The sequence below is a fragment of the Scatophagus argus genome, chromosome 18 (genome assembly GCF_020382885.2).
Source record: "Scatophagus argus isolate fScaArg1 chromosome 18, fScaArg1.pri, whole genome shotgun sequence".
In the NCBI taxonomy this organism is placed as follows: Eukaryota; Metazoa; Chordata; class Actinopteri; family Scatophagidae; genus Scatophagus; species Scatophagus argus.
This window is the reverse complement of record NC_058510.1, coordinates 9,314,452-9,341,022: the sequence shown is the minus strand read 5'-3', so window position 1 is coordinate 9,341,022 and position 26,571 is coordinate 9,314,452. Positions and strand designations below refer to the sequence as shown.

At 42.4% G+C, this 26,571-nt stretch overlaps 1 protein-coding gene across 1 annotated transcript in view; it reads left to right on the top strand.

The window, feature by feature from the left end:
• The window catches only part of fam49bb (family with sequence similarity 49 member Bb), a 32,119-nt gene extending 6,919 nt beyond the window's left edge, over positions 1 to 25,200 (top strand). The window contains exons 2-12 of the mRNA XM_046371066.1: positions 2,108 to 2,195; positions 12,060 to 12,142; positions 13,242 to 13,363; positions 14,375 to 14,480; positions 18,069 to 18,208; positions 19,709 to 19,786; positions 22,905 to 23,021; positions 23,131 to 23,210; positions 23,294 to 23,420; positions 23,507 to 23,577; positions 24,386 to 25,200. Of these exons, the coding sequence (XP_046227022.1) occupies positions 12,070 to 12,142; positions 13,242 to 13,363; positions 14,375 to 14,480; positions 18,069 to 18,208; positions 19,709 to 19,786; positions 22,905 to 23,021; positions 23,131 to 23,210; positions 23,294 to 23,420; positions 23,507 to 23,577; positions 24,386 to 24,449 (978 nt within the window). The 5' untranslated portion in view covers positions 2,108 to 2,195; positions 12,060 to 12,069 and the 3' untranslated portion in view covers positions 24,450 to 25,200. The remainder of the gene's footprint in view (positions 1 to 2,107; positions 2,196 to 12,059; positions 12,143 to 13,241; positions 13,364 to 14,374; positions 14,481 to 18,068; positions 18,209 to 19,708; positions 19,787 to 22,904; positions 23,022 to 23,130; positions 23,211 to 23,293; positions 23,421 to 23,506; positions 23,578 to 24,385) is intronic.
• Positions 25,201 to 26,571: the final 1,371 nt, after the last annotated feature.

Below are 26,571 nucleotides of genomic sequence, written 5' to 3'. Positions count from 1 at the left end.
CACACACACACACACACACACACACACACTCAGCCACCTCAGAATGATCTCATCATGTGGATTCTTTCCCACAGCAGCACTGAGGTGAATGACAGTATTCCTGTGTGCAGCATAAGCCACAAATCTGACTAACATAATAAGGGTTTGAGTAGCACAGCACTGATGTTTGTCGTTAACCACACTCTTGTTAATAATTACACATTTACTGTATAGCAGATTGTGGAAAGTTACAAAGATGAAGGGCTGAGTGAGGTTGTCTCAGATTATGTTACATTTTACAGACATTCATGGTCCTCTCAGGGTGGATTTTAACTTAAGTGATCCCTTCATTTCTCATCGCGCACCATCATCAGATCAGAAATTCTGTTTGTCAAATACTTTGGTTTTAGACTAAATGACAGTCCCATATATCTGACCTGTACTTTGCCTTAGCTAAACTAAGAGGGTTAACATGGAAAACATCATACTGTTAGTATTGTCATAGCATGCTTGTTGGCCTGCTGGCATTAGCCTTTAGCTCAACCTTAGTGGGTATTCTTCGTTTGTCTTTCTTAATTTTTTGCACTGATTTAGTGGATGTTTTAGACAACATTTACTTTTTGAAAGAGCTTCTTCTATACCTCAAAGTAGGGTTTTGAAAAAGTTTTGGCTTTGTTACCAAAACCCATAGCATGTGTCTGACATTGAATAACAGCTGACTGCTATTTTTCAGCCTTATAAATTTTTTTTAGTCTGAAGTTCATGAAATTATTGGAACAAAACAGGATGCTTGTTATTTTAATGTTCACGACTCCATTGTTCTAATAATCTCAGATAAGTTTGTTGCGGTATTTTTGTAGAGTAACATACCCTGCCCGCCATTTCCTGTGTCCTAAAATACTAATGCACTGCTCCACATACCATCGGTCTGACTGTAACCCCTGTAACCTCATGTGCTCATTCATGGGATGATTTGGCCTTATGTCATGGCCCCCAGCTGTAGCCGTGATGCATAGCTGACTCCCATGATGCCCTGCCACAGATGTCACCCAGAATGTCCCCTGTGACATGTCATCTCTATTGGATTAGGTCTCGTGGTCATTTTGCATGAAGGAAATCCTCCTTCCTAAACAAAGATAAGAATAGAGACTGTTACACTGTCATTTTTCATATTAAGAAGATTTCTTGTCTTTTTTTACTTTTCTACTTTTGCCCCTTTCACAGTGTCTTGTTCGATCGTGTATCTCTCTCACACAGCTTTCAGCTTTCTTGAGGTTTTGAAGTCTGATCACTTTCGTGCGTGACCAACAACGCCACTACTGCCGTGCAGTTGTATGCAGGCTGACGAAGAGAGGAGTGACTTGGCCCTAATCGTCTCACCCTGCACTGAGCTGTTGCTCTCGATCAGGGCTACACAACTTGTGAAACAAACTTGTGGTTTTGTGTCGAATTTTCAAATCTAAGGAGACTCTTTTCTTACTTCTGTGTTTTTGGATAAATGTTTTAAATAAAACATTTTGATCGTCTTTTCAAGATTTGATGCCTTCACTGAATGCGAAGGCGTAACCGCGAGCTTCACTGAGTTAAGTGTGTTGCAGAGCTTTTACAGGAGGTAGCAGGGAGCCTTGAAGTGAATCAAAGGAAGTGTTGCACAATAGGAAGTGCTGTTTTTTTTTCATGTGGGTATAATTGTTCCACATTCTTATAGTGCTGAGTGCTGTGTATTTCACAAGGACAATGGGACATAGAAACAATCTAGTTATTGCCTACATGTTATCTGTAGCCTTACTGGTTCTTTTTTTGTAATGTAAAAAGGCAAAAAATATCACCTTGTTTAATAGGGACTTTATAGAAAGGTGACATGAATGTTATTACATGAAGTCTTTTATAAAGAGGTGGTAGTAGTATGTGTGTAGTTCACTATCTGACAATGCATTAAAGAAAGCAATCTTTCAGTTATTTAAGACAAATAACAGGAAATGTCACTCTTCATTCATTTTTATTATCTTAGATGCCACAGGTTGCTTCTTGTCAGTGTTTGCATCAGAAGCCATCTTTTTGTCGGGGTCTGAAATGTCATACCTTTTTGTTGAGTGTTTGGTTTGATGTCTTTTGGCCTGTGTTTCAGAGGCTGACCTCAGCTGGAGGACTGTGACCCGGGGCCACCTGCCAGGCCGGGCCTCCCTGCTCCCGACAGTCGCACAGCTCCACTGCTGGTAAGTCCTCACAGCAAGTCAAAATCTTGTTTTTTGATTTTTTTTGGGGGGTTTTTCACTTGGCGGCACACTGGTGCAGTGGTTAGCACTGTCGCCCCAGGTTCGAATCCCGTCCTGGGCCCTTCTATGCAGAGTTTTTATGTTCTCCCTGTGCCTGCGTGGTTTTCTCCGGGTACTCCGGCTTCCTCCCACAATACCAAAAACATGCCACCCTGACGGATAAGCGGTATAGAAAATGGATGGATGGATGGTTTTTCAGTTGGTCATTATTTTCGTGCAGGTGTCTAATCTGCAGGTTATTTTCTCAGTTGAGTAATTGTTCCCCATTTTAATGTCAGGAAATGCCCAATAACCTATCAGAACCTGAAGATATTTGATTTGCTTTAACATACAAAGTGGTGGTTAATGAAGACTCACACTGGCTTTGGATGAAATTATAAATGTTTTTATTTTTCCTCCATGTCTGTGCAATAGGCTGTAGATTTTGTCTCTCATGTTGGGAAGGTGTGAAGAAGGAAGAAAGAATCTCCTCATCAGGGAAAATTCTTTTAATACTTATATGGGCATGTTGTTTGAAGAGCAACTTGTAAAAATGTGGTTCTATTTTTAAATTTTCCCTTTTCCATAAGCTGCATGTCCATATAACACCATAAATGCAAAGTTTGGCCATTTTTACACTGTAAGCTTTCATTCTCTATGCTAGATTACCATCTGCATATCTGCTGTAATTTGTTTACGTGGCTATTTATAGCTTTTCAAGGACATAACTCTTATCTGATCTGAATTTGAGTTGACCACAGCAGTTGATGAGAATAACAGGCAAAATACTGTTTGCGTGCCTGCATTTCACCCATTGTTTTAAACCAGTTTGAGTCATGGGTCATGCTCAAGGATTTTGAATGAACAGAGGCATTTCTCTGAATTGTATTTGATTCAGGTACTCTGCTTTCTTTCCATTGGTGGTAATTTTTATGCTGTTTCCATGTGGGCTCAGTATGGGTGGGAGTAAAAAGTGAAGGGACAGTGTATAAAAAAGTGTGTAACTGACTCATTTACTTTGCTGTTTTCACAGTTGTGGTTTTTTTTTTTTGCCCCAAATGCAACTTACATGTTGCCACGTTCTTGGTAAATTTGTACCTCACACATTTGGTCCAGAGCTCAAAAAGATTATGTTTTTTAATGGATAAAAATGCAGCTAGGACACTGTGGACTTAAATTCCTCTCTACAGACATTGTGGTTCAGCTAACACAGATTCACACTTTGCCACTTCACTGTCCCTTCTGTGTCAGTTTAAATTCCTACCCGAAGTCCTACATGAAGTTGCACTGGTCAGTTAATTTAAAAACGAAATGAAAATCTTATCAGCTTCAAGATGTAGCCTTTAGCTTTTAGGTTTTGGGCTGAGAGAAGCACACTCGCCTGGATCAGCTTGTCCATAAAATTACAATTTTATTGCCAAAATAAGAAAATCAGTTTTAGAACTATGCTAGTTTAGGTGCACTCATACAGAGTAGACATGTCACTATTGACATATAACACTGTTTATTGTGGTCTTAATGTGTGTGTGATGCTGGCTCAGGAAATGAAGTGCATTGTGGCCGATAAAAAAAGTTCTCCCAGCTTCCTGGCTCCCCTCAGGTCAGGGTGTTTTTGTAAGTACAAGGTGCAGGGCGACCGCCCAGCATCTACAGCTCTGACTCTTCTTGTTTGAGTTTATGTATTTTATTTACAGTGCTTTACTTTGTGGTGTTTAGTGGTTTTGATTACAGGTAACCTACACGTGTTGCTCCCTTTGCCCCACTCTCTTTCAACAGTTTATAGTTCTTGTACAGGTTTCCGTCCACAACAAAAGGAACTTTTTTTTTGCACTCTTGGATTGTCTTTCTTCGCCTCACCCTGTTACACCTCCTCATCACTTCTCCCCTGCTTGCATATGTGCCCATCCCTGTTGTGTTTTTTTTCCTCCGCGTCTCCTTGGAGATTGTTACCATGAGTACATGGCAGTCATTTAATTGGCTGAGCTCTGGTGCTGGAATGCCGTGCTGTTTTGACAGTTAAGGCTCAGGTGGTTCGTATGTAGGATCACATACATACATAGGTCGGTGTATCCCCATGAGAGAACTGTAGTGTGTGTGTGTGTGTCTGTGTGTGTGTGTGTGTGTGTAGACTAAGCTGCCATGGCATCCTAGTAAGACTCAAATCCATTCACTAAAATAGCCCTAATGGCAAGCTATTTTAGTTAGCAGGCAGTACATAACCATGTGGCAGCACAGGGGAGAAGTAGATGTGTTGCACTGCACACACACATACATACATGCAGACATGCACTCGCACACACATACATAGACATCCAGGATGGATTAGCCTCATTAAGCCAGGGGGAGGTGTGGGGCGATGAAGCGTAAGGTGAAGCTTTTCTTGGCTCTCCTGTTGCTGTGATCATAGCTGTGTCAACACTGTCCCCACCTGGTGAAGAGCAGAAGTGTCACACTTGTGTTTGTGATGGGCTGAAAATATAGCTTTTTGTAACTTGAGACTTATACTGCTAAAATTAGAAAATCCTCAAGTCGATGATTTGTCTGTTATTTTGTTTAGATTAGCAGCAACTGTGGAATAAGAACAACAAATAAGTAAAATGTTTGGCCTGCTTAATAAAATTGCTTATGAGAAGGCATGTTAGAAATATGTAAAATAGTCGTAAGGGTTTTATTTACTGGAAAGTGGTTGCTCCACTTTTGACTCAGCATATGGCAGACGCTCCGGCCCCTCTCTACCCCATCCACGGCGCAGGTAATTTGAGATAATATGTCTGAGTGGATGTAATGTGTAGAGTGGCTTGTTATGTCAGCTAAAAGCTCCCAGCTTCTCTGTGGTTATCTATTATTTATGCCACTGGAGGGCTGACACTGTGTAACTTCCTGCCCAGGGTCCCTCCAGGAGCACATCGGGCTGCTCTCATTCCTCTGCAGACGTGCATGTTAGAAAGCCATGTCTGTCAGATTGGCACAAGGTCTGAAATTAAGTTTTTTTTTTTTCCCTCACTTGTCACAGTGGCAGGTCAATGAACTTTTCTACCACCCATTCCTTTTTCTTTTCTTTTTATTGTGTCTAGGTAGAAGGTTTACCTTCTGACCGTGGTGCTTGACAGTAGAAATATGGAATATATTGTTTAACCTTATATCTAGCATTTCTTAAGAATTGCTTTTTATAAATGTGTATTAATCTGCGATGACGGCAGCTCACCTGACCTATTTATTTAAATTAGCTTGAAACATGATATTTAATGTTTAGTTTGCAGAAATGTCATTTGGTTTTCTGTGTTCTACGGAATGGACATCTATTTTACATGCATACGTGACTTTTTCTTTTTTTTAATAAAAAGTGATATTTCTGTACAAAGACATTTCATTGTAACTACAGCCATTTGTCATTTGCTTGTAAATTTACGCATAAGCATTACTGAAGCTGCCGTGTGATGGAACAGAAGACTGGGAGTGGTCTTCCCTGCTGTTTACTCTTTATGTGCATAACTATTTCCATCCTGCAGATGGCACTCCTCTCTTACTGATTGAAAATGCTTGCACTCTTGAGTCTGACATTCATCATCCTTCCAAAACCTCCGCTGTGCCCCACCCAAAATTCTCTTAGGGTAATACTGTGCAGGAAAAAAAATTGGTGATGCTCCTCTGTACTTCTTTAATTTAAATCAGGCTTTAATTTGGCTCAACAACCGCTTATGTAAGGTGTTATGGCCCTGAATGTTCAGGAGTGTCGCAGAGTGAGATTTAATGTAGTGCAGTGACGTTGGTGAGTCAAAGTGAGTCAGAAGGTCAGTCAAGTAATGATGGTTTGGGGCTGTTTTTAGCAGAAGATCCATATTTGAATGGGTTTTAGGAGGCAGCTGCCCTGAAGGAGGTGCTGCTTAGACCCCCCCCTTTCTAATGGTTTCCTAACCCATCCTAGAAAAGAATCAGAGGACTTTCAAGGGCAGGGTGGGGCTTCCTTCTGAGGCAGATGTCCAAAGGATGGAGAGTGCACTCAAACATCATAGAGTGGTTTTAAAAATCAACAGAAATGTATTTGTCTTTTATTTTTTTTATTTTTTTTGCATGTGGAGAAGCATCTTCATTTGAGAAGCCCATATAGGCCCCTGCTGTGTTGGTGTGGAAGTCTGCGTGTTGCCTTTTTCCCAGTTAAATAGATTCCTCTTAAATTAGCATCAGTCACAGGCTGTCAGCATCTCTCTGTGTCTTTTAATGGTATAAATTGTTGCACTGGTGTGATTGAAGACAGGCACTGAGCACTACTTTATAGAGCTCGATTTCAATGGAGCCAGCATTTTAGCTGACTCTTGTGTATGCGCCTGTTTCCATGGTTTCCAACTTTCATCAGGTGCTGTCCAAAGAGAAGGGGGCTTAGCCGAGGATGAGGCGCTCCCCCCACATCATATATCTGATCTGTTCCTCTGGATAAACGGCCGGTTTCACACGTTCATTTCTGTTCATGCTGATTGGGTTCATGGTAGCTTTTATAGGAGATGTTTTCAGGCAGGAAATATTTTTAGCTGCCTGTGTGGCTGCAGGAGTAAGATGAGACAGCTGATAGCTGATGCCGGATGTCACCTCAAGTGCTGCCGTCAGATGTAATGATTCAGTCTTCTTGTGAGGTTTGTTTTGATTTGCTAGAATCTTGGTGAGGGGGGCATTAGTTGATGTTTACGCGGGCGCCACAATACAGAGGCGTGGCTACGCGGTAATCGAGTTCACCCCCATGAACAAACAAATGGCACCCCCACTCCCCACCCTTTTGCCATGTGCCCCAAGCCATTTTTAGTCAGCTGGATAGGATTGGCAGAAGATGGACTGGGGTAAAGAGAAGTCGAGTAGGGAGAAGGTTGGGGGGGGGAGGTGCATGCAACCCCATTTGGGAAGTGCTCCCCCATTTTCTGCCTGTCGAATCGGGCCAGTGTCAGCGAGCTCCAGCGGGTCCAGGTCTGGCCGAGTGGGCTAATGCGATGTGGCGTGTCACCCGGGGAATCTAGGTCAAGTTTAAAGCTGCCTAGCTCTGCCCGCCTCTACTGCAGTGTGATGCTTCATAACCCCTCCCCTTCCACACATGCAATAACATTCAGCCCACACATCTTTACCTACATTATATAAATTGTTGTTCGTTTTTTTTTTTTTTTTTTTTAAATTGAAATGTCATGTACATGTAAAGATATGGGTTTTCCTTTCTAGACCCACATAATCTCAGACTGCCTCCCTCCCCCCACCTCCACACCCCAGGCAAGCTCTGAGCCTCTCCACGGCAGAGCCCACGTGACGCTCCGCACCAAGCTGAGGAGGGGAGGGGAGGAGGGCGTTGTTTTTCTTCCATAGTAAAGCAGCAGGGCACGTGGATCCTCATGCTGCAGCCGAGTAGTGGAATGTCAGCACTATCCCTCCCTTACATTAGCTGGCCATCAGGCCCCGAGCTGTTTTTGTAGGACACTGCCGCAGTGCTGGGTTTTAGCCGTGCCCTGCTTCTCGCCGTGCTTGACTGAAGAGGAGGCACCGAGCTGGGAGATGTTAAAAGGCAGTGCCACACAGAGGTCAGGCTGCTGCATGGGTGTGGCACTGATTTCCTGTTTTTTATCAAAATAAGCTTCAGCCTATCTGCACCATCCGCAGCGTACAAATATTTGGTGCGTTGTTGATGTTGATTTTCGCTAGTATATATCCAACATTTTATTTATTTTTAGTTCTAGCAAAGAGACAATATGTGCCATATTTTAGCTGCAGTCGAAATAATAATTAGTTCATATTCATCAGCAAATGAGATTATTTTTTTTTCCATTTTAAAAAATTGGTCACTATAATAGGAATTTGTTGAGCTGCACAGAAAAAAAGTCATTTTAAATCACTCAGTAGTGCTCAGTAGTGGAATTAAATGTTTCTCCATCATCTCCAGTTGACTTCACTCACTGACTAATCCGCTGTTTTTGGCGCATTACCCCATCTGTATTAATATATTCATGTGCTTTCAAGTCCTACTACTACTGTACTCGCTTCTCACCCGGAGCTTGCCTCTGATTGGCTGCTGCAGTGTTTTCAATGGCACCAAATTTTTTTTGACTCCATGGATACAGTGAGCTGTTGGGTAGATCGGCTCAGCCAATAGGAGAGCCGCGCGGGCTCCTGCTTGTCAGATTCTGCCCCTGGCCTTAGAAGCAGCCCCCCCTGGTCCCTCACTGCGAGCACGCGATGGCTCAGTGGGGGGGTTCAAAACAACAACAAGGCTGTCGTCGGGCTTTCTGCAGTGCCCAGGACATGCCAACACTCCTGGGTACTACTACAGCTTCTGAGAGGGGGGTGAGGTGGGGGTTCAGTTTCTCAGTCTCTCTCTGATACGGTATCTGCGTACTCTCAGCCAGCACTTCATCCTCTCGCTTCTCTCTTACTACGTTATCATGAAGCAGCCAGTTACTCACAGTGACATATTGTTTTAAATTTATCTTTAAAGGGACAGTTGTCATCATAAGAAGAACATCTAAGCTGCAAAGCTGGGGTTTGGTTTATAAATTCACGTTTATGTAATCAATAAATTATTCTTAGGACTAAATTTGAGCTGAACAAACTTCACTTAAAATGTACAAGTTTAATGTGCTCTTTTTCCAGTAGTCCTGAACATTCCCTGATGGATACGCAGCCACGCAAATCCCTGTCCTTAAAGTGACCTCATTTCATGCAGCACAAGGGAGCAGCGCTGGGCCTAAAAGGCTGCCAGGGTCCGCGTTGAAGCGCTGCGAGCCCTGGCATCTCTGCCAGCACAGTCCGGCTGCTGGCCGGACTCAGTCTGCGTGTTGCTGAAAGGTGGCAGTAGAGGACCAAAAGAGTCTTGGCGATGACGGGCACTGCCCTCGTCATCCAGCAGGGCGAGGTCAGTGACAGCTCTCATCCCTTCTGAGGCTGGATCAGGTGCTGCTTTCCGACAGCCACTGAGGTGCCGGAGCTGGCACAGTCAGACATTCAGGTCACATTAGAGGAGGGTAATAAGACAAGAATGGACAAGGCAGGTGGTCACTGGGTTGACTGAGTGACTAACAGTTTTTTTTAAGAGGGCTTTTTAAGCGAATTAAAGTAAGAAATGCATTTAATTCAGAGTTTTAAAAAAATCATCCTAGTTGCAATAATAATTGTAATAAGTTAATATGTTGTAGGTTTAAAAAACAAAAGTAAAATTACACACAAGTCAAAAGAAGGGATGCAGCCAGCAGTCATTTTCATTATTGATTAATCTGCCAATTCACTTTCAGTTCAGCTATCAGTCATTTAGTCTGTAACACGTCCAAGATAACATCTTTGAATGTATAGTTTTGTTTTGAAGATGTTCAGTGTCATAGAAAACTAAGAAAATGTACAAATGTTCACATTTTTAGAAGCTGAAACCAAAAAAAAGGACGTATCTGTGTATCCTTTGTTGACATTCGTTGGTTCAGCTCTAGTCGAAAGCGTATTCTAGTTTCTTCGAAGTCATTCAGTGTGATGTGACAGAGTGAATCTGAGGAAGCATTAACATGCCAAAGGAGTTAAGGTCTATTAATAGACATGTTTGATAGTGTGGGGGCCGCATTACAGAACCTTCCCATGTCTGAAGCCTTATCCTGACTCAGTTTAGGATGACATTCTGGATTTTTGGCATTACAGAAACACATTTCCTAACTGCATTTAGGACAAAATCATCTTATTTTAGGATTGGAATTGTTTGGACAGCACAGACCCTGTCCTTCATTCAAAATAACTGCCACAGTTAGATCTGACAGTGAAGAAATGGAACAACTACTCAAACTGTAAGTGGTGGAGAAGCTAACGCTGACGTCAGCTTTAAATTTCCCTAATCATGTATTAATGGGAATATCCTCTCCCCCACTGACACGATTAAGGCCTCTGACTCATTAAAAGCTGAAATTTAACACCCATTTTTTTTTCTGTTGTCCATTATAATAAGCTAGCTAACCAGTGACAAGTGAAATATACAAGCAGTCTCATGTATATTCTAAACACGGATGCAATTTTACAGTATATCCAACACATGTATGATAGGACAAAGTGCTCATCGAAGAATCAAGTTTATAATTTAAGTTAGGATTTTTTTTTAAGATAAAATAACAGGATCTGAGATGTGATAGGACGCAGCCATGCGTTTAGGACCTGCTGCTGTAATAGGAAAAGAGGACCTTCTATCTTTGAAAGGACAAGCAGTTCGGAAATTGTTGTGTAATGAAGCCCCTGGCCATTCATCACCAATATTTTCTCTGTGAAAAGTAAGGACACGACCCACTGCAAGATGCAAAAATACGTGTCTACCCCCCACTCCACCTAACCCCCCTGCTGCATCTCATGCATTTTAAAGCCATTATGTCTCCACTCTCCCTCTGCTTGTGACTGCTGAGTGTGTGCTTTACTCTGTCGCAGCACCTCCCTGTCTCCCAGTATTACCTGTGTTGGCATGATTTACCTTGTCACCACCGGCCCCCACTCAGTCACTTTGACTCCTCAGCTGTCACTCATCTCAGCTGACATCTGCCTGCCGAAGTTCAACGTCGTCATTGCTTTGTGTCAGCCCTCTTCCCGACCTCTCGTAATACATCCTGTCTGATTCTGCTCTGTCTCTCACCAAGAGTTAAGTCTGTCTCCGCTGATGGAGCCTGCCACTGTGTCTCTCTTCAAAGTGCCACGGATCTTTGAATTGTCACGTGTCTGTTGACCTTTGCTTCTGAGACAGATCGGCTCTGTAATTTCTAGGAGTTCGAGGAACACCAGAGGAGAGGGCTCTGCAAGGCTGTCACTTCTAATTACACAAGTCACAGCTGAGGTTTCCATAGAGTGGAGATATCTAGTATACTGTATACCCTGTGTGTTTGTCAGTGAAAGTAAAATCACGATATGGTTGCTAAAGCTTGGACACCCTGACCTTCCACAGATGGGAAGTAAAAAATAAAATAATGTAGTGAGTATTATAGAAACAAATCTTCAGAATTCCTTCTTTTAGCCAACCAAAAGTCAGTGAAAATCACTCATCAATGATTGGTTGCAGTTCTTCTCTGATTTGAACGTGCAACATGAATCGTAGCTTTCGTGTGCTTACTGTGATCACGTACAGACTGCTGTGTTTTGTTGCCATGCACTGTGCTCTTGCAGTAAATATAAGGCTATGTTACTTGTGCATTACTAAGCCGTGTTAAATATTGATGTCGTGTTTCAGCTCCCATAACCAAGACACTGCAATACGTTTCCCGAAGACATAGTGGTTTTTGTAGAGATGATAAAGTGAATTTCAGAGCATCACAAACAAGGTCTAATTCACATACAATCAGCAACCTTGATAAACAGGTCCTCTGATGTTTCTACATAGCAACTTCCTTTATAAAAGTTTAATTGGACACAGCCTATTATGTGCTGCAAGCAACCACCTGCTTCATGTAGATGTGAATGTAGATTATATTTGATTTCCCTGTGGAGGCTTGTGAGATGGATTACTTTGCATACTGCTTGTAAATGCTTACGGTTGCTGGGCAAAGCAGAAAAACTGGAACTGAACTCTTTTTCTTTTCTTTTTTTTCATATATATTTTTTGGAGACTTACTGGTTTGACATCTGGTTTGTTCAGAGCCTGGGCACAGGAAACACACATGGGTGGGGGTGGGTGTCCAAGGGGAACTGTGGTGTCTCTGAGCAGTGGGCACATCTGGAGCACCACTGAGTCCATGCAGGCACCAGAGCAGTGAAGCAGAGCAGGAATGAGGTGACACGGACACAACACCTGCTCACTTTACTGCTGCGTTCTTCTCATTTATCGATTCTTGTCTCTCTTTTCCTCAACAGGTAACGTAACATGGGGAACCTACTGAAAGTTTTGACTTGCACAGATCTGGAACAGGAGCCCAATTTTTTCCTCGATTTTGAAAGTGAGTCTCTTTCAAGCAGTTGCTCCTTCTCTTGACACTGATCATGTGAATATCTCACCATAACATTATCAACTCTCAAACTCTTAACCCCCAACCTGCTGAACTTATCTTTTACTTTATGTTCTTCCCAGCGGTAAAAAGAACCAAATCTCTCACTAGAGCTTCTGTACTTTGCATCAACCTGTCTCTTCCATGCGAGAATGTGAGCAGAATATCAATCAGAGCAGAGTTGCAGCAGAGTCCCCTCTTCAGATATAAAGCGCTGAAGTTCAGCTGCTGCATAGCCTAAGGCCCACCAACACAGCTTGATCCTGTATGGGTTGTATTCTCACACTTGGCAAACCCAGAGACTCAGTCATACCTTTAGAGAAAACAATGCCTCATACAGCTCACACTGTTTCTAGGTGAATTTTATATTAAAAGAACACCACAACGGATACCTTTATGCAACACTGATCAGTTTTGTTAAATTTTTCGTATCTATGTATGACATTCTCAGCGTTGTGTTAGAATTTTCAGAACTCTCTTGTGCTCTGAAATCAGACCTCGTGGAGGGTCACAGCAAATATATAAATGAAGAATTAAAATTTCTAATAAATTACAAAAGAAAATTAGATATATTGTATAAAGTACACAGACTTTGCTGTAGTCAAGCTGATGCGAGCTTTGTTTTAGGTATTTCTTGTGCAGCAGACCAGGAGTTCACCGTCATCCCACTTGGCAAGGGGTGGTTGCTTCAGGTGGTGGCTAAGGTTCATAATGTTGCCACTTCTCTCAAACCAAAGTTAAAAAAAGCTCTAAAAGTGAACCGTCTCTAAACACAGAGTTGTTACAGAGCTGCAGGAGTGTGCACAAACCCTTTTTTCAATTGTCTTATCTTGTTCCATTTTCCTCCTCTCAGCCAGGAAAGTGGGTGGTGTCAAAACTGAACGGGAAGCGAAGGAAACATGAGATTATTTGAGCAAGCTTTCTACCATATCAGAGGATTTCATAGAGTTCCTACAACTGTCTTTTTCCCTAGGTTAAGCTCCGTGCGAGTGTGGATTGGATACCAATCCAGTTTGCCCTGTTGTGACCTTGTTGTATTTGTCCTCTGCAGACGCACAGCCTACGGATGCAGAACGGGAGGTGTGGGAGCAGGTGGACGTGGTGCTGAAGGACGCTAAAGAGATCCTGGATGAGCTCCAGGCGTACAAGGGAGCAGGGCGGGAGATCAGAGAGGTACACCTGGTAGAAATACTCACATCTCACTGACGAGAACGCGGAGCTGCTGAAGGGTTCGGACAGACGTGACATGGAGGCTGCACTGGTTCATAGAGGGAGCTTTACAGCTTTATTAAGATTTAGTAAACATATGAGGAGTGTAGGTTTTACCTGTAACTAAAAGTAATTTAATAGCTTTGTGTTCATTCATTTCCATTATATCTTGTTTAATGTATCGTTTGATTAACAATCTGGTACAATGAGACCATCAATTTTGACTTTTTTCCTCAGATTTATTTGTAAGCCCTGACTTTTAAATGAAGCCTGAAACACATTTATTGACTGTAGACATACTGACCTCCCATTCTTGGTTTCACACAAACACAGAATAGAAAACCAGTGATTTTGTGAACCGCACTGTCCAGTCAGATGTCTTCCATGGCCTCGACAATCAGAAGATTAATAAGCTTTTATAGCAAGGTCACGATGATTGTGTAAAATTGGTTCCACCTCTTTCTCAAAGAGAAGGACATGCTTCTTTTCTTTGTACTCTGCAATCGCGCACTTTTTATGAGACGTGAACTGACAAAGTACATGGGATTGGATAAAAGCACAGCAATTTTAACAACTTTTGACCTATTGTTTAAGAAAAGCACATACACTGACATGCGTACATGCTGCCATGTGTACGAAATGATTTGCATGAATATACACGTCTTACAAAGGGTCAGTTATAAGATTGGGTCCTAAATAGATTTCAAAATGAGCAAATGGATTTGTTATTTGTTTAGCTTTTGAAATTAGGTTCACAAATTGTGCTCGTGGTTGGTTCATTTGATTTCACACTGCAAATGAACTGCTCCAGGGTTCTATTGGAACTAAGCTGAGACTGAAGTTTTGTCCCTCATTCAAGAACGTTTGCTGTGTTCACACATGCCCAAACAAACTGATCTTTGGGGGGGAACCAATAAGAGCCAGATATGAATACGCCCTTAGACTAATGGACTTGTTTGTTGGTTCTGTTTCCAGGCAATCCAGAATCCAAACGATGAGGCGTTACAGGAGCAGGCGTGGGCGGCCGTGGTTCCCTCGGTGGGAAAACTGAAAAAGTTTTACGAGTTCTCCCAGAGATTAGGTACGTATCTGTCCGTGCTGTGTCTGCAATAACACAATTCTTCAATCTTAGACTGATGCTCACAGGGTTTCGAGTGAAATGAGCTCAAGCATCCAGTGAGAATTTGCTCAAAAGCGACATCATTATCGACACCATCGTTCGCGACCTTAAGCATTGCAAAATGCCAGACGTGATAACCATGAAGGACGACAGCAGACGTCCTGTATGTAAAAGTGGCGCCACATAGACATAAGCTCCATACATGACCTTAATTGTTTGCATGTGCATCTGCAATATTGACTGCTGAGCTGCAAAAGTCAACAGACACACGACACATAACATGCATCAGCCTTATATAAACATGCTTTGAAACCCCCCCTGCCCCCCTCACCCCAGCCTTGTATTTCTCAACATGCTGCTTGCGTTGCACTGTTCATTGACCTCTGTGTAGGATGGGGCTGTAGGTTGTTTAATTAGCATGAATGCGGGGGGAAGGGAACGAGTAGGCTTAGCGCTCCCTGATGATCTTATGACCCTGAGGCTGGGTGGGGGGGTCTATGTCTCGACGGCCTCAACTCCGTAATCCCAGTAGCTGTGGAGAAGGTAGGCAATGGGAGCAATGGGCGACGGCAGCTGTTATGTAACAAAGTAGGCCACCTCCCAGCCTCGGCTGCTGCTCTATTTCGCTGGCTTGACTTTAGGCCACGATGGCCTCCGCAGCCTGCTGTCCTGCCTGATGCACATGAAGCTGAAGGTCCTTTACTACAGGCTGGTAGAGCGACCTGCAGAGCACGACAACCAAGGATAGAAGCCGTTATGGAGGGGGAAGATTATGCATTTTGCATTGCATTTAAATTGAAAGAACAGCTTTCTCCCACACCTGCTTTTAATTTGACTTAAATTTAACATTGCTTACAGGAGAGCATTAATTTACTAGCTAAAATTCCAGGTGATACATTGAATCCAGTGTATTAATATTAGAGCAGTATACAACTGAGAATAGCTACAAATTTGTCGCATTTGAGAAGCTTAATGGTGTAAATGCCCTTACAGACAGAGAGACTTGTTCATTTATTTAACTTTGAATATGATATGAAGGGACAGATTTTTTTGTGCTCAATCTACTAGTTCTTAAATTTGATACCTGAATCTGGCTGAATCTATTTTCCAGCTAAAGGCCCACATACCTATAATGTAAGGTGATGTCTTGGTACTTTAAAATTGCCAAAATAAATCGAAGAATAGCATCAGTATTCTCACATTTGAGAATCTGAAACCAACAAATGTAAGGGAGAAAACAGTAGTTCTTGCATTTGAATTAAATTTGACATTGCCAACAAAATAATACAAATTTTCTCATTACAGACCTACTTAAAATCGTTTTAGATATTCAAGATTGCAGGTTTTTGCTGTTGCTGAAAGAGACGGGTCTGATTTAGAGTCCGTATAGTCCGTCCAACATGGTAGGGTCCACACCAGACTAAAGTCCCGCCATTCTCTGACCCTCCCCTCTCTGCGAGTGAAGCGCCTACGTGCCTGCATTCTGCTTGCCTGCTCTGCCATGACCTGATGAGAGCAGACATCCACCCAGCCCGACTTCCCGACTTACTAGAGTGGTGCATTTTTGAAGGCCTGAAGCAGCTCCATCTTAACTTCTGTTTTTACTGGGACATGGAAAGGGGCGGGGGGGCTGCACCAACTAAGGCCAGTTTTAATCAGCCGCTTCGCTGCAAATGCTGGCCCAAGCAGATGGGAGTCATTACTGAATGGCTAACATGCTCGCTTTACTGCACTGCCAGCGCTCTGTCCGTCTCCTTAAAGTCCTCTTACGATTATCTTAAGTAGGCTGCTGCCTGAATCTGCCCTTTTCTGGGTTATGTTGACATTCTCATAGTCATATGTAATCAACAAGAATTGTGAAGTACATTTAGAATAAATCTTTCTAAAGTGCTCCTTTGGTGCGACGCAGCCTTATTGCATCAGATGTCGAGCTCGTCTCGGTTATGTCATTATTGAAGCCTCTCCAGCGTCTAGACTGAATTCTAAACACTGTCTACATCTATAAATAAAAATTCCCTGTGGGCTTCAAAAGTTTTCAGATTTTTTTCTTTTCTTTCTTTTTTTTTTTTAAAATAAATAAATAAATAAATAAACAACAGCAAGTGTCTGAACAAGACTTGTTTGTTTAATAGTGCCACTTGCTTGGAAGTTGTTCACTACATTTCACTGATCTTTTCCTCGTTTCCCCGTCACTGCTCCTCATGCATGCTTTATTATCGGTCTGTGGGTATGCTATGTCAAGCCATGGCACAGGCTTTATATTTACTTACTGTCAAAACAATGACTGTAATCTTGTTTGAATCAATCCCCTACCCCCCACCCATTTCATGCCAATGAGATAATTAGTCCCATGTCTCATCTGCATCTGAGCAGGAAAGCCCCCCCCTTGTCCCTTCCTTCTTCCCAGACTGGCACTGGGCCCTGGGCAGTTGGGGAACCACTGTTGCCCCATTATCTGTCTGTGTCCCCCCATTATCTGTCTCTGTCCCAATCGGGATGCCTCGGCTGGCTGACACAGAACACTGTTCACATATCTGACTGTGGTTATGATCCACTTGAAAAGCTGTTCTTTGGCCTCACCCACAGCACATGTACAAGAAGGTTCCTTCCTCTGCTGCTCTTCCTGAGTTTTTCCTTTTCTTCATAAAGGGTTTGAGCTGGTTGTCATCCACCGCGCAGATCATAAAACCCTCAGAGGCAAATTTGATCCTTGATTCATTTTGTCCCTAATTATAATGCGTTTAGTTTGCAGGTAATGATTATTTCCATTTTATGTCTTGATTATTTTTTTCATTGCACAGATTATCATTTAACTCATAAAGGCAGAAAAAAGTGAAAAGGTCCAACCCCAGTAGACAGTATTCAGCAGGGGTATTCATAACTCTGATCCTACATATTTTTCTGTCTTATGACTTGTCTCATTTCATGTCATTTTATTAATATCAATTAATTTGGTGACCAAATATATATATATTGATATATTAATATTTGTTGATCATTAAACATCTTTATGATGTTAGAAAATAATTGAAAATAATAATGGAGAAAAACAACAAAATGCTTTTTAGAGGCTGCAATAAAAAAATGTTTGACATGACAAAATAATTCATCAGTTATCTAAGTTGTTATAGATGTTTTTTTTGTTTTGTTTTGTTTTGTTTTTTAGAGCTGAAACAATTACTTGATCAACTGAAAATGTGTCGCGGGGCACCGGTCGTATCTGGTGTCGTCTCTTTGTCTCGAGCAGTGAGACACATGTCCTTCACATGGAGTAGATCAGGTTGTTGATCGTAGCCTGTGGATATTGATTGACACATACTCACATTTACAACTCGCCAATTAACAAAACAACCAAAACAACCAGACGTCTGAGTAAACCCACACTGACAGGCACAAACATGCAGACTCTGCTCAGAAGGATGGCAGAAAACATTCAGCAACACTCACTGGTGACATGAAGCTCCGGCCGTATGGATAATTTCTTTTCCACCCTAAGACTGATGTTATTGCGCCGCACCTCTAACACAGTATTATTATTTTTCCTCACAGAGGCGGCGCTGCACAGCCTCCTGGGAGCTCTGACCAGCGAGACTTACGACAACACCACTCAGCACCTGGAGCGGGAGCAGGCGCTGGCCAAGCAGTTCGCCGAGATCCTGCACTTCACACTGCGTTTCGACGAACTTAAAGTACGGCTTTCTGCTTCACCAACTGATCCCAAGTATCTTTTTCTGCTTTTAAACCCGCAAACTCACCTTTGTAGATGTTTATATAAACTCTGCGCTTTCTCCCTCTGATATTAACCAGAGTTCTTAGCCGCCCTGCAAACTGCTGATGCCCCCGAATTGATTTTTAGCTCTGTGCAATTTTAGACTGCCGCCAGTGAGCACATGATTAGCATTTAATTAGAATCTTGATACTGCTCTGCTGTTTATAATACAGTGGATGTCGGTGGAATGGCTAATAAGGGTTATGGCGGGTGAAAAAGTCTGCAAGTTGTTGTCATCCTGAGCCTGTTTTAGCATAATGTGGCAGGTTTATAAATGATGGGAGAAAACTTTCAAGATAGATAGATGGATAGATATACTTTATTGATCCCAGGCTGGGAAAGGAAATTATCTGGCTTGTATTTAGTCACAGATTGCCTTTGTGGAACCCCAGAAAAACACCAGGATGCAGGCTTGGGTGTCGGTTGAATGCTCATTGTCAAAGACAGAATTGTGTAAGCCATCATCCAGTTAGACCGGGAGTGAACTGGTTCCCCTAGACCCTCGCTCCTTAGATACAAAAACTTAAAAAAAACCACCCCGATACCCCCAGGGGACTTGCTGCGACGTCCCAATTAGTGCCCACTACTCAGACTGGCAGAATAAAAACATGAAGGTAGGGGGTACAAGGTGGCTTGCCAGGCCTATTCATCAATCTTTCACACCCATGCACGGGCTTCTGACCTAGTTAAAGTGTCTGTGCGGCGTGTAGCCCCTCCCTGGCGAAGCAGCCTGTCTCTCCTGGTGCCTACAGTGGACACAGACTGAGTACCAGTCTATTGTAGCGGGATTAGCATGCTGCCAGTGCAGCTTTGACTGTGACAGGCTGGCTCATGCAGGAATGACGATAATTAGCCACATAATGAGCTCTCACTGATGGTGACGTTTGAAAAAACCTCTTTGGTTCGGTTGTCTTCTGTTTCAGGGGACAGTTTGACTTCACGGTGAAACTACATGACTCTTGTGGCTTTCATCCGTACGTTTAAATGATATCAGACAGTAAGCCTGCTTTGGTCCTCTGTTCTTCCTAACCTAGCCTTAATTAGACCTTTTTATTCCTTTTTGTCTGTTTTGTAACCGTTGACCTTCTTGTCACAAACTGTACTGATGCGCATCCCGACTGCAAAAGAAAAATAACCAAATTTCTCCTGACAGCATGAGCGGGGATGAGGATGGGAAGGGGGATGAGTGTCAGAGGATTCAAATCCAGTTCAGCAAATAAAATTGTAATTGTATCTGTGTTCTTTTTATGTCATTTCCCCCCAAAGCTACGTTTCTGCCTTGTTGGCTAAAGCATTCTGTCATGACGATGGCGTGTTTGATGCAGCATTGAAGGTCCTGCTGCGGGCTGTGCCACCTACAGACATGCAGACCCCCCACACCCCACCCCCGTATTAACATACATTGCTGCATTTTTTGCAGATGACAAATCCTGCCATTCAGAATGACTTCAGCTACTATAGGAGAACCCTGAGCCGAATGCGGATCAACAACGTACCAGTGAGTATATTGTGTCCTCCTCCTCTCTGGGACATGCGACTTTGTTAAATTGGCTTTAATTGTTGTTTTTATATTAACAATGAATTGCATGACTACTCGTGTGAAAGGAGTTGCTTTAATTGATGAACCCACAACGAGGCAAAATTATCACCCAACTCTGCTTTGTGGAGTGTTTTAGCAGCTTTCAGCTCATTGTTTTGGTTCTTATCCTCATCGCTCTCATCAGGTTTTCAGCAAAACACACATCACTGCAAGTCTGAACAATCACTGCTTGTACTGCATGAAGCTTTTCCTTAACTGAAACTCGTACATTACTCGTATATTGCGTTGAGCGTTTTGTTTTTGTAAAATTTGGGCTTTTGACTTTGTCTTTGTCAAGCCTGAGACATTTCCCAAAATTTAGACAGTATTGCAACCATTTCCTTCAGCACAGTGGACTGGTTGCACAGCAGACACTTTGACATGTTGTAGCAGGACGCTCACAGGTGTATTAACGATTGCTGCATTCCACTTAGAGGAGGTCCTGCTATTGTACATGTGGGTTCACTGTCTCTGTTACTGAGACACCTAAAGGAACTGAGCTGTCCACCTGTGTTTTCCTGCACATTATGTTACATGTCTTTCTGCAATTATTGAATATACAGCATGGTTAATAGTGCTTCCAGTTGTGCCCCATCACAGACAAGGGTAGCTTCTACTCCAGCTATCACTACAATTCAGCAGAGATGACTGATGAGCTTTATTTTTACACAAAAAATATAATATTCATTTTAGTGTTCAAGCAGGCTGTAATTTAATAATCCCTCAGTGTTTCCATTGCACTGAACTTGATCAAATTAGAAAAATGTGCGTCATCATGAGTCGTCATGTTGCTTAAACCTGATGTTGATTAAAGCCATCCGTTCTCATTATAATCACAGCACATAGATGAATGAAGTTTGCAGATTGTTAGAGCCCTGGAGAGTTAGGAAGAGTGCGCCAGGAAGCGTCTCAAGACATGAAGTCAGAGCCCCGCGGGGAGTTTCAGGGAGCTGAAAGCAGAAGTTGTGGAGCAGCAGCGCGTGGTGGCAGAAACTGATCCCAAATCAGTAGCTTAGCCCAGACCCTGTAGAGCAGAATGGCTTAATCCCTGGAGAATGTGGAGTCTGTACAGTACATGAAGGAGTTTTGTCCGTTACACAGGAGTGAAAATGAGTTAAAGAGAGAGTTCAGGTTCTTTTATCTGTAGTTGATGTGTAACTTAGACAGTGGTCTGCGTACTGCCAGCTTGGCGGATCAGCAGGAGTGCTCCTGTGGACCGGGGCTGCAGCCGCTCCAAAGCTGCTGTCAGATTTTTGCTCCTGATAACAAACATGTTTGAAATCAAGTCCCAGATGAGTCTGTGAGTTGTTGCGGGTGGTTAAGGGCTGGAAATGGAAACCCCTCACATTACCGGATTATCTGGGCTGAATATCGATATCGACCAAGATCCTAGACCAGATTTCTCCTCCGCTTGTTTAGAGGGGCAAATCAGGATTAACTCAACCTGAAACTCCTTTAGTCTAAGCCTGGGATTAGTGCGAATCAGTTAAACCAAACCACAGGTGTATCTGGGACCTGCCAGTCAATGTTAAACAACAAATAATAGATTTATTTAAGAGCTGCGAAAAGGAAGCAACCCGCTCAATACTGTTTACGTGGTATAGGATGTTTCCTGTATTGATTGCAGACAGTAGCTTTCAGGATATGCAGTTCAAGAACCCATTCATTCTCTTACATCATGCATGCTGCACTTCAGTTGATATGCATCTTTATTCAGCGGCTTCAAGGACATCTAAAAGATACTTAAAGTGAGATTTCACTGCGCCCGTGTGTGCAGAATGAACTGAAACTGCTAGTAATTTTGACCATCTGACAGGAGGTTTTATTCTCCGAACCGCAATATGCCATTAGGCAAATGGGCCCCGACAAGTTATCGTTAGGACCCGTCACTGCTGAAAGACGCTCCGGCTGCTGTCCTCCCGCTTCGCTCGGTCTCATGTAGCAGCAGCAATTTAGTCACCACTCAGACAACTGAATCATTCAGACATCTCGGATGAAACACATCTGTCCCCAAGTGTTTCAGCTCACATGTCATCGCTTGTAAAAGGTTTCAAATTTTGGGAAGATTATTCATATCCCGTCAGTGTTGTCATTAAAAAAAAAAAAAAAAAAAGCAGGAAAAGTTTGCAATGTTTAAATATGCAGACAAATTTAGAACAGGCTGTTCAAGAGACACCTCGTTCTTTGTCACCCGGCAGGTGTTTTCAAAGTCCCGTTGAGTCTGAAACTATAAAGCAGCAGGATGAGTTAGTCAGCTGGGAAACCAGGAGGAGCAGCAGGGTTCAGCCATGTACTTTACATCACTATTTTTCAGTTATGACATTATTTAATGTAATGGCTTATAAGTACACACACAATGCAAGCTATTGGAGCTGCATGATGCCAAACAATGCTAGTATTTCCATATTTTTATGTTTTGTGCATCCTTAAGAGGTTTCAAATAAAACTGGCTCATTATATATTTTAATAACAGACTTCATCACCATAAAGAGCAGCTGCTTTAGAGCCTTTATGGAAGGTTTAGCTCTATCACACCTCTGAAAAAAACCTTTCTGCAAACATGTCAGTCCACACACAGGAAGCTGTGTTAGTATGTGTGGTTTCACTCTCAGGCTGTGGTGAGGGTCTTTTTTTTTTCTGTCGCTTGCCATGTGAGTCAATAAGTTGTCCATAACAAAAACTAGACTCATTCAACAAAACAGCATGGCGGCTTAACAGGAGGAATTACACGGTTTGATTGTGGCCACAGAGGAAAAGGTCTCACACACAGAGAGGTCGTTGGTCTTTTTCAACTTCACTCCTCTTTTGCAAACTTTGAGAATAACATGGCGGAAGAAAATATCCCTAGATGGAGCAATAAGTGTCACACAGAACGGTCTGGACTCATGTCCAGTTCAGTCCAGATCTGGACGCTTGGTCTGGACTTTGAGAAGTTGTTATCCGAGCTCCAGGATCTCTGTTCTGTGCCTGACCCTGAAGAGATGCAAGAGGGAAACAAATTTTACAATAAAATGTCATTATTTTAATCATTTTTCAGGCAGAGGGTGAGAATGAGGTCAACAATGAACTGGCCAATCGGATATCTCTGTTCTACGCCGATGCCACACCCATGTTGAAAACATTAAGTGATGGCACAACAAAGTTTGTGTCTGAGGTAAGGCAGACGGGAGGGAAAAGCAGTGAACACTTCTAAACAGACATGTGAAAGCATCCTCTCATTCATTTCTCTTTTGTTGCCTTTTTTTTTTTCCTTTTTTTAACAGAACAAGAACCTGCCCATCGAGAACACGACGGACTGCTTAAGCACAATGGCGACTGTGTGTAAAGTCATGTTGGAAACACCGTGAGTAACCTCCTGCTTTGCTAGAGCGGCTGCAGATCTTACTCTTTATGTTAATGTCTAATCCCCGCTTCTTGTCCGTTCAGGGAGTACCGCAGCCGATTCACCAGTGAGGAGACGGTATCCTTCTGCCTGCGGGTGATGGTGGGGGTCATCATCCTTTATGACTACGTCCATCCTGTAGGGGCTTTTGCAAAGTCGTCTAAAATCGATGTGAGTGGAGCCACATCAGCTTTACTGCCCTTCTTCACATCCCACAGCTGGCTTCGTAAGGCTAAGAGCTTGTTTCTTGTTCACAGATGAAAGGCTGCATCAAAGTCCTCAAAGATCAGCCTCCGAATAGTGTAGAAGGCCTTCTCAACGCTCTCAGGTAAACTCATGTTGAATTCAGATTGTGTTTTTACCCCTTCCAGCCCAGCATGTAATGTCATTACAGGTACAGTCTGGCAGCAAACACACTATTCAACCCCCCAGCTGCAGCTTTCATTGAAAATGAGACTGCTGCTCATGCTGTGAGCTGAATGATGTTAGTGTCTGTTCATGAGCAGCAGACAGATCTCCTGGTTTACTTCACTCCCCATCAGCACACTGACTCATTCTCTGCACAGGGAGGAGGGGCGGGGGGTTAGGACTCAGTCAGCTGCGAGCCTCCTTTGCTAGATTCGGGTTGGGTGTCGAAGCCTCTCCAGAAAGGCCGATTACATCTGACACCTCATCCTCCTCGCAGTCTTCCAAATTTTACCCGCCTCGGCTAACCCTCACAGCTGCTCGAGCTGATGGGACGGTTTCTGTGGTGACCTCGCATCTGTCTCTGTATCGGGGCTCGAGGCAGGCTGACGCTACCCGGTGGCATGAGGTCACTTGCATGCAGAAGTCGCCAGATTTTGTTTCAGTGGTTACAAATCTGATTTGACAGAGGATAACAAAATATTGTACATGTATGCAGCACTTTTATTAAAATACTCTATGTAGTATTATTTTGAGGTACTCGTAACTTAACTTCAGTGTTTCTGTTTTGTGTCACTTCATACTCCGTTACTTTTCAAAGTGGAATGTTATACTTTTCAGCCCACTGTATTTAAAAAAACATATTATATTATAAAAGTCTTGATCTTCGACCATGTTTGATCCAGATGTAAGTTTAAGTAAACGAGCTGAGTGCTTTGTCTCACATGCAGGTACACAACCAAGCATCTGAATGATGAATCAACCAATAAGACTATCAAGAGCATGCTGCAGTAGGACCGAGCTGCTGCTGCTGCTGCTGCTGCTACTGCTACAACTGCTTGCCTCACACCCTGCTGGGAGGAGATGCCACTCTCCTGACTGATGTCGGTGCACAGATTTTTTTTTTCTTTTTCTTTTCTTTTTTTTTAATTTTATAATGGATAAAAGAGCTACAGCTCCGCCCTCTTTATGATGCAAAATGCTACTGCCATTATGAACGTCTTTTTCTGTGCCAAAAAGATGTTGCTGAGATGTAAAGTTTTCGATAAAAGGCCATGCGACGGTGGCAGCTAATGAAAGCATTGTGGATCCTCTGGTGTTTTAAAACATGTCTTGTTTTTCCCTATGTAAGGGACAGGAGTGCTTTGACTTGAAAATTTAAGAGATATATAGAGAAGTATATATTATTTTTGTTTGATTCATTATTTAATATTGCATCTTCTGCATGATGAAAATGATGTCTTTTCCTCCTATTTAAAAAAAACAAACTAATGGTTCAGTTTAATTTGTCTGCTCGATTGTGCATTGTTAAATGTTTTGTTATTCAAATGGTACTTGAAATGAGATTGAAGAGTACTGTTTTTATATTTTTTATAGGTTTTAATTTGTGCATATGTCTTTTTTTTTCATAGTTGTGTTGTATTTTTATTTGAAAAGGATAAACTGTGATGTGTGCAAAATCAGATTAAAATTGGGAGTCTGTACTGTAAAAAGGACAGTATGTTGTGGCTGGAGAAATTAAAACGAGAACTTTTGTTTTCTACAACCTGCCTTGTCAGGTTTGATCTCTTATTTCATACCAGCTGAGAGAAAGTTTTATTACAAAGATTTTTTTTTTTTTTTTTTCTTGTGAAAGTAAGTGAGATTCGTATTCTCAGGTTCAACCACCAGACGGGAAGTGAGGAAGAATATTTTAGATGTCACAGCTTGATCACATCACACAATCTCACACACACACACACACACACACACACACACACACACACACACATACACATACACAGAGGCAGTTCTTTGAAATGAGCTCCGCTGCTAAGAATAGTTCAAAATGCTTGTGTACTTTTTTGTTAGTTATAACTATTGAGCAGCTGGTTAGCTTGGTTGTTTGCTGATTCAGTTTGTTTCATGCAGATTTGTAGTCACTGAGTTCGTTCATGTTGTTTCATGTTCAGTTAAGGCAGCTATAACCAACATGTTTTGTGCCCCAAAGACGACCAAAGACCAAAGGTGTTGCTTGTAGTCAAAAACCTACAGAGATTTATTGCCTCGGCTTGGAGTAATTGTCTGGTCTATATTTTATTTTTACAGTCACTCTTGCTGCTCAAGCCCAGGTAAGCAACTTCACTTTACATACAGAAAAAAAAAAAAAACAACAAAAAAACACAGCCTTGTAAGTGACTTCAGAAGAACAAGCCGAAAGTCGCTTGTAAGAAGCAGACCTTTCAGCTGTGGAGCTAAATTTTAGACTTGCACAGTGTTTGGGTTGGTGGCATCGTATGTGCTGGTATGTGATGACCTGGAGATGACGCTCAACTGTAATTTGCAGCAGTTATGACATTATGATTCTGGCCTTTGCTTTTCATGAGGTTCTTCTGTCAGTGACGATGACGAATCGGTGCAGTCAGTTCATTTTGTTAATGCGTTTGTTAATAGTTTGTTAATTTACTGAATGTCCTACTGCACCGAACACCTAATTAGCTTAGCATAGATGCTGGGAAACTGGGAAACTGCTAGCCTGGCTCTGTCCAAAGCTAATTAAACAGGCACCTTTAAACATACTTAGAACATATCAAGTGTGTGTAACCTGTGCTGTGCAAAAGCTTAAACTACTTGTGGTTTTACATTTGTTTTGTGGCTGGAACCAGTTGCCAGGCAACAACCACCATCCAGAACAGCCAAGAAATGGTCCGACACACAATTTGCCAAAAAAAATGTTTTTTTTTCTTTATTTATCACTTTGTTTTTGTACAAATTAAACGGTGAGAGTGTTATTTAATGAGCTTTAGAATCAGGCTCTTTGTTTCCAGTCCTTATGCTAAGCTAAGCTAACCAGCTGTTGGCAGGAGCAGCATGTTTACCGCACAGAAATGAAAGCGGTATCAATTTTTCCATTTGCCTCTCAGCAAGAAAGCGAATA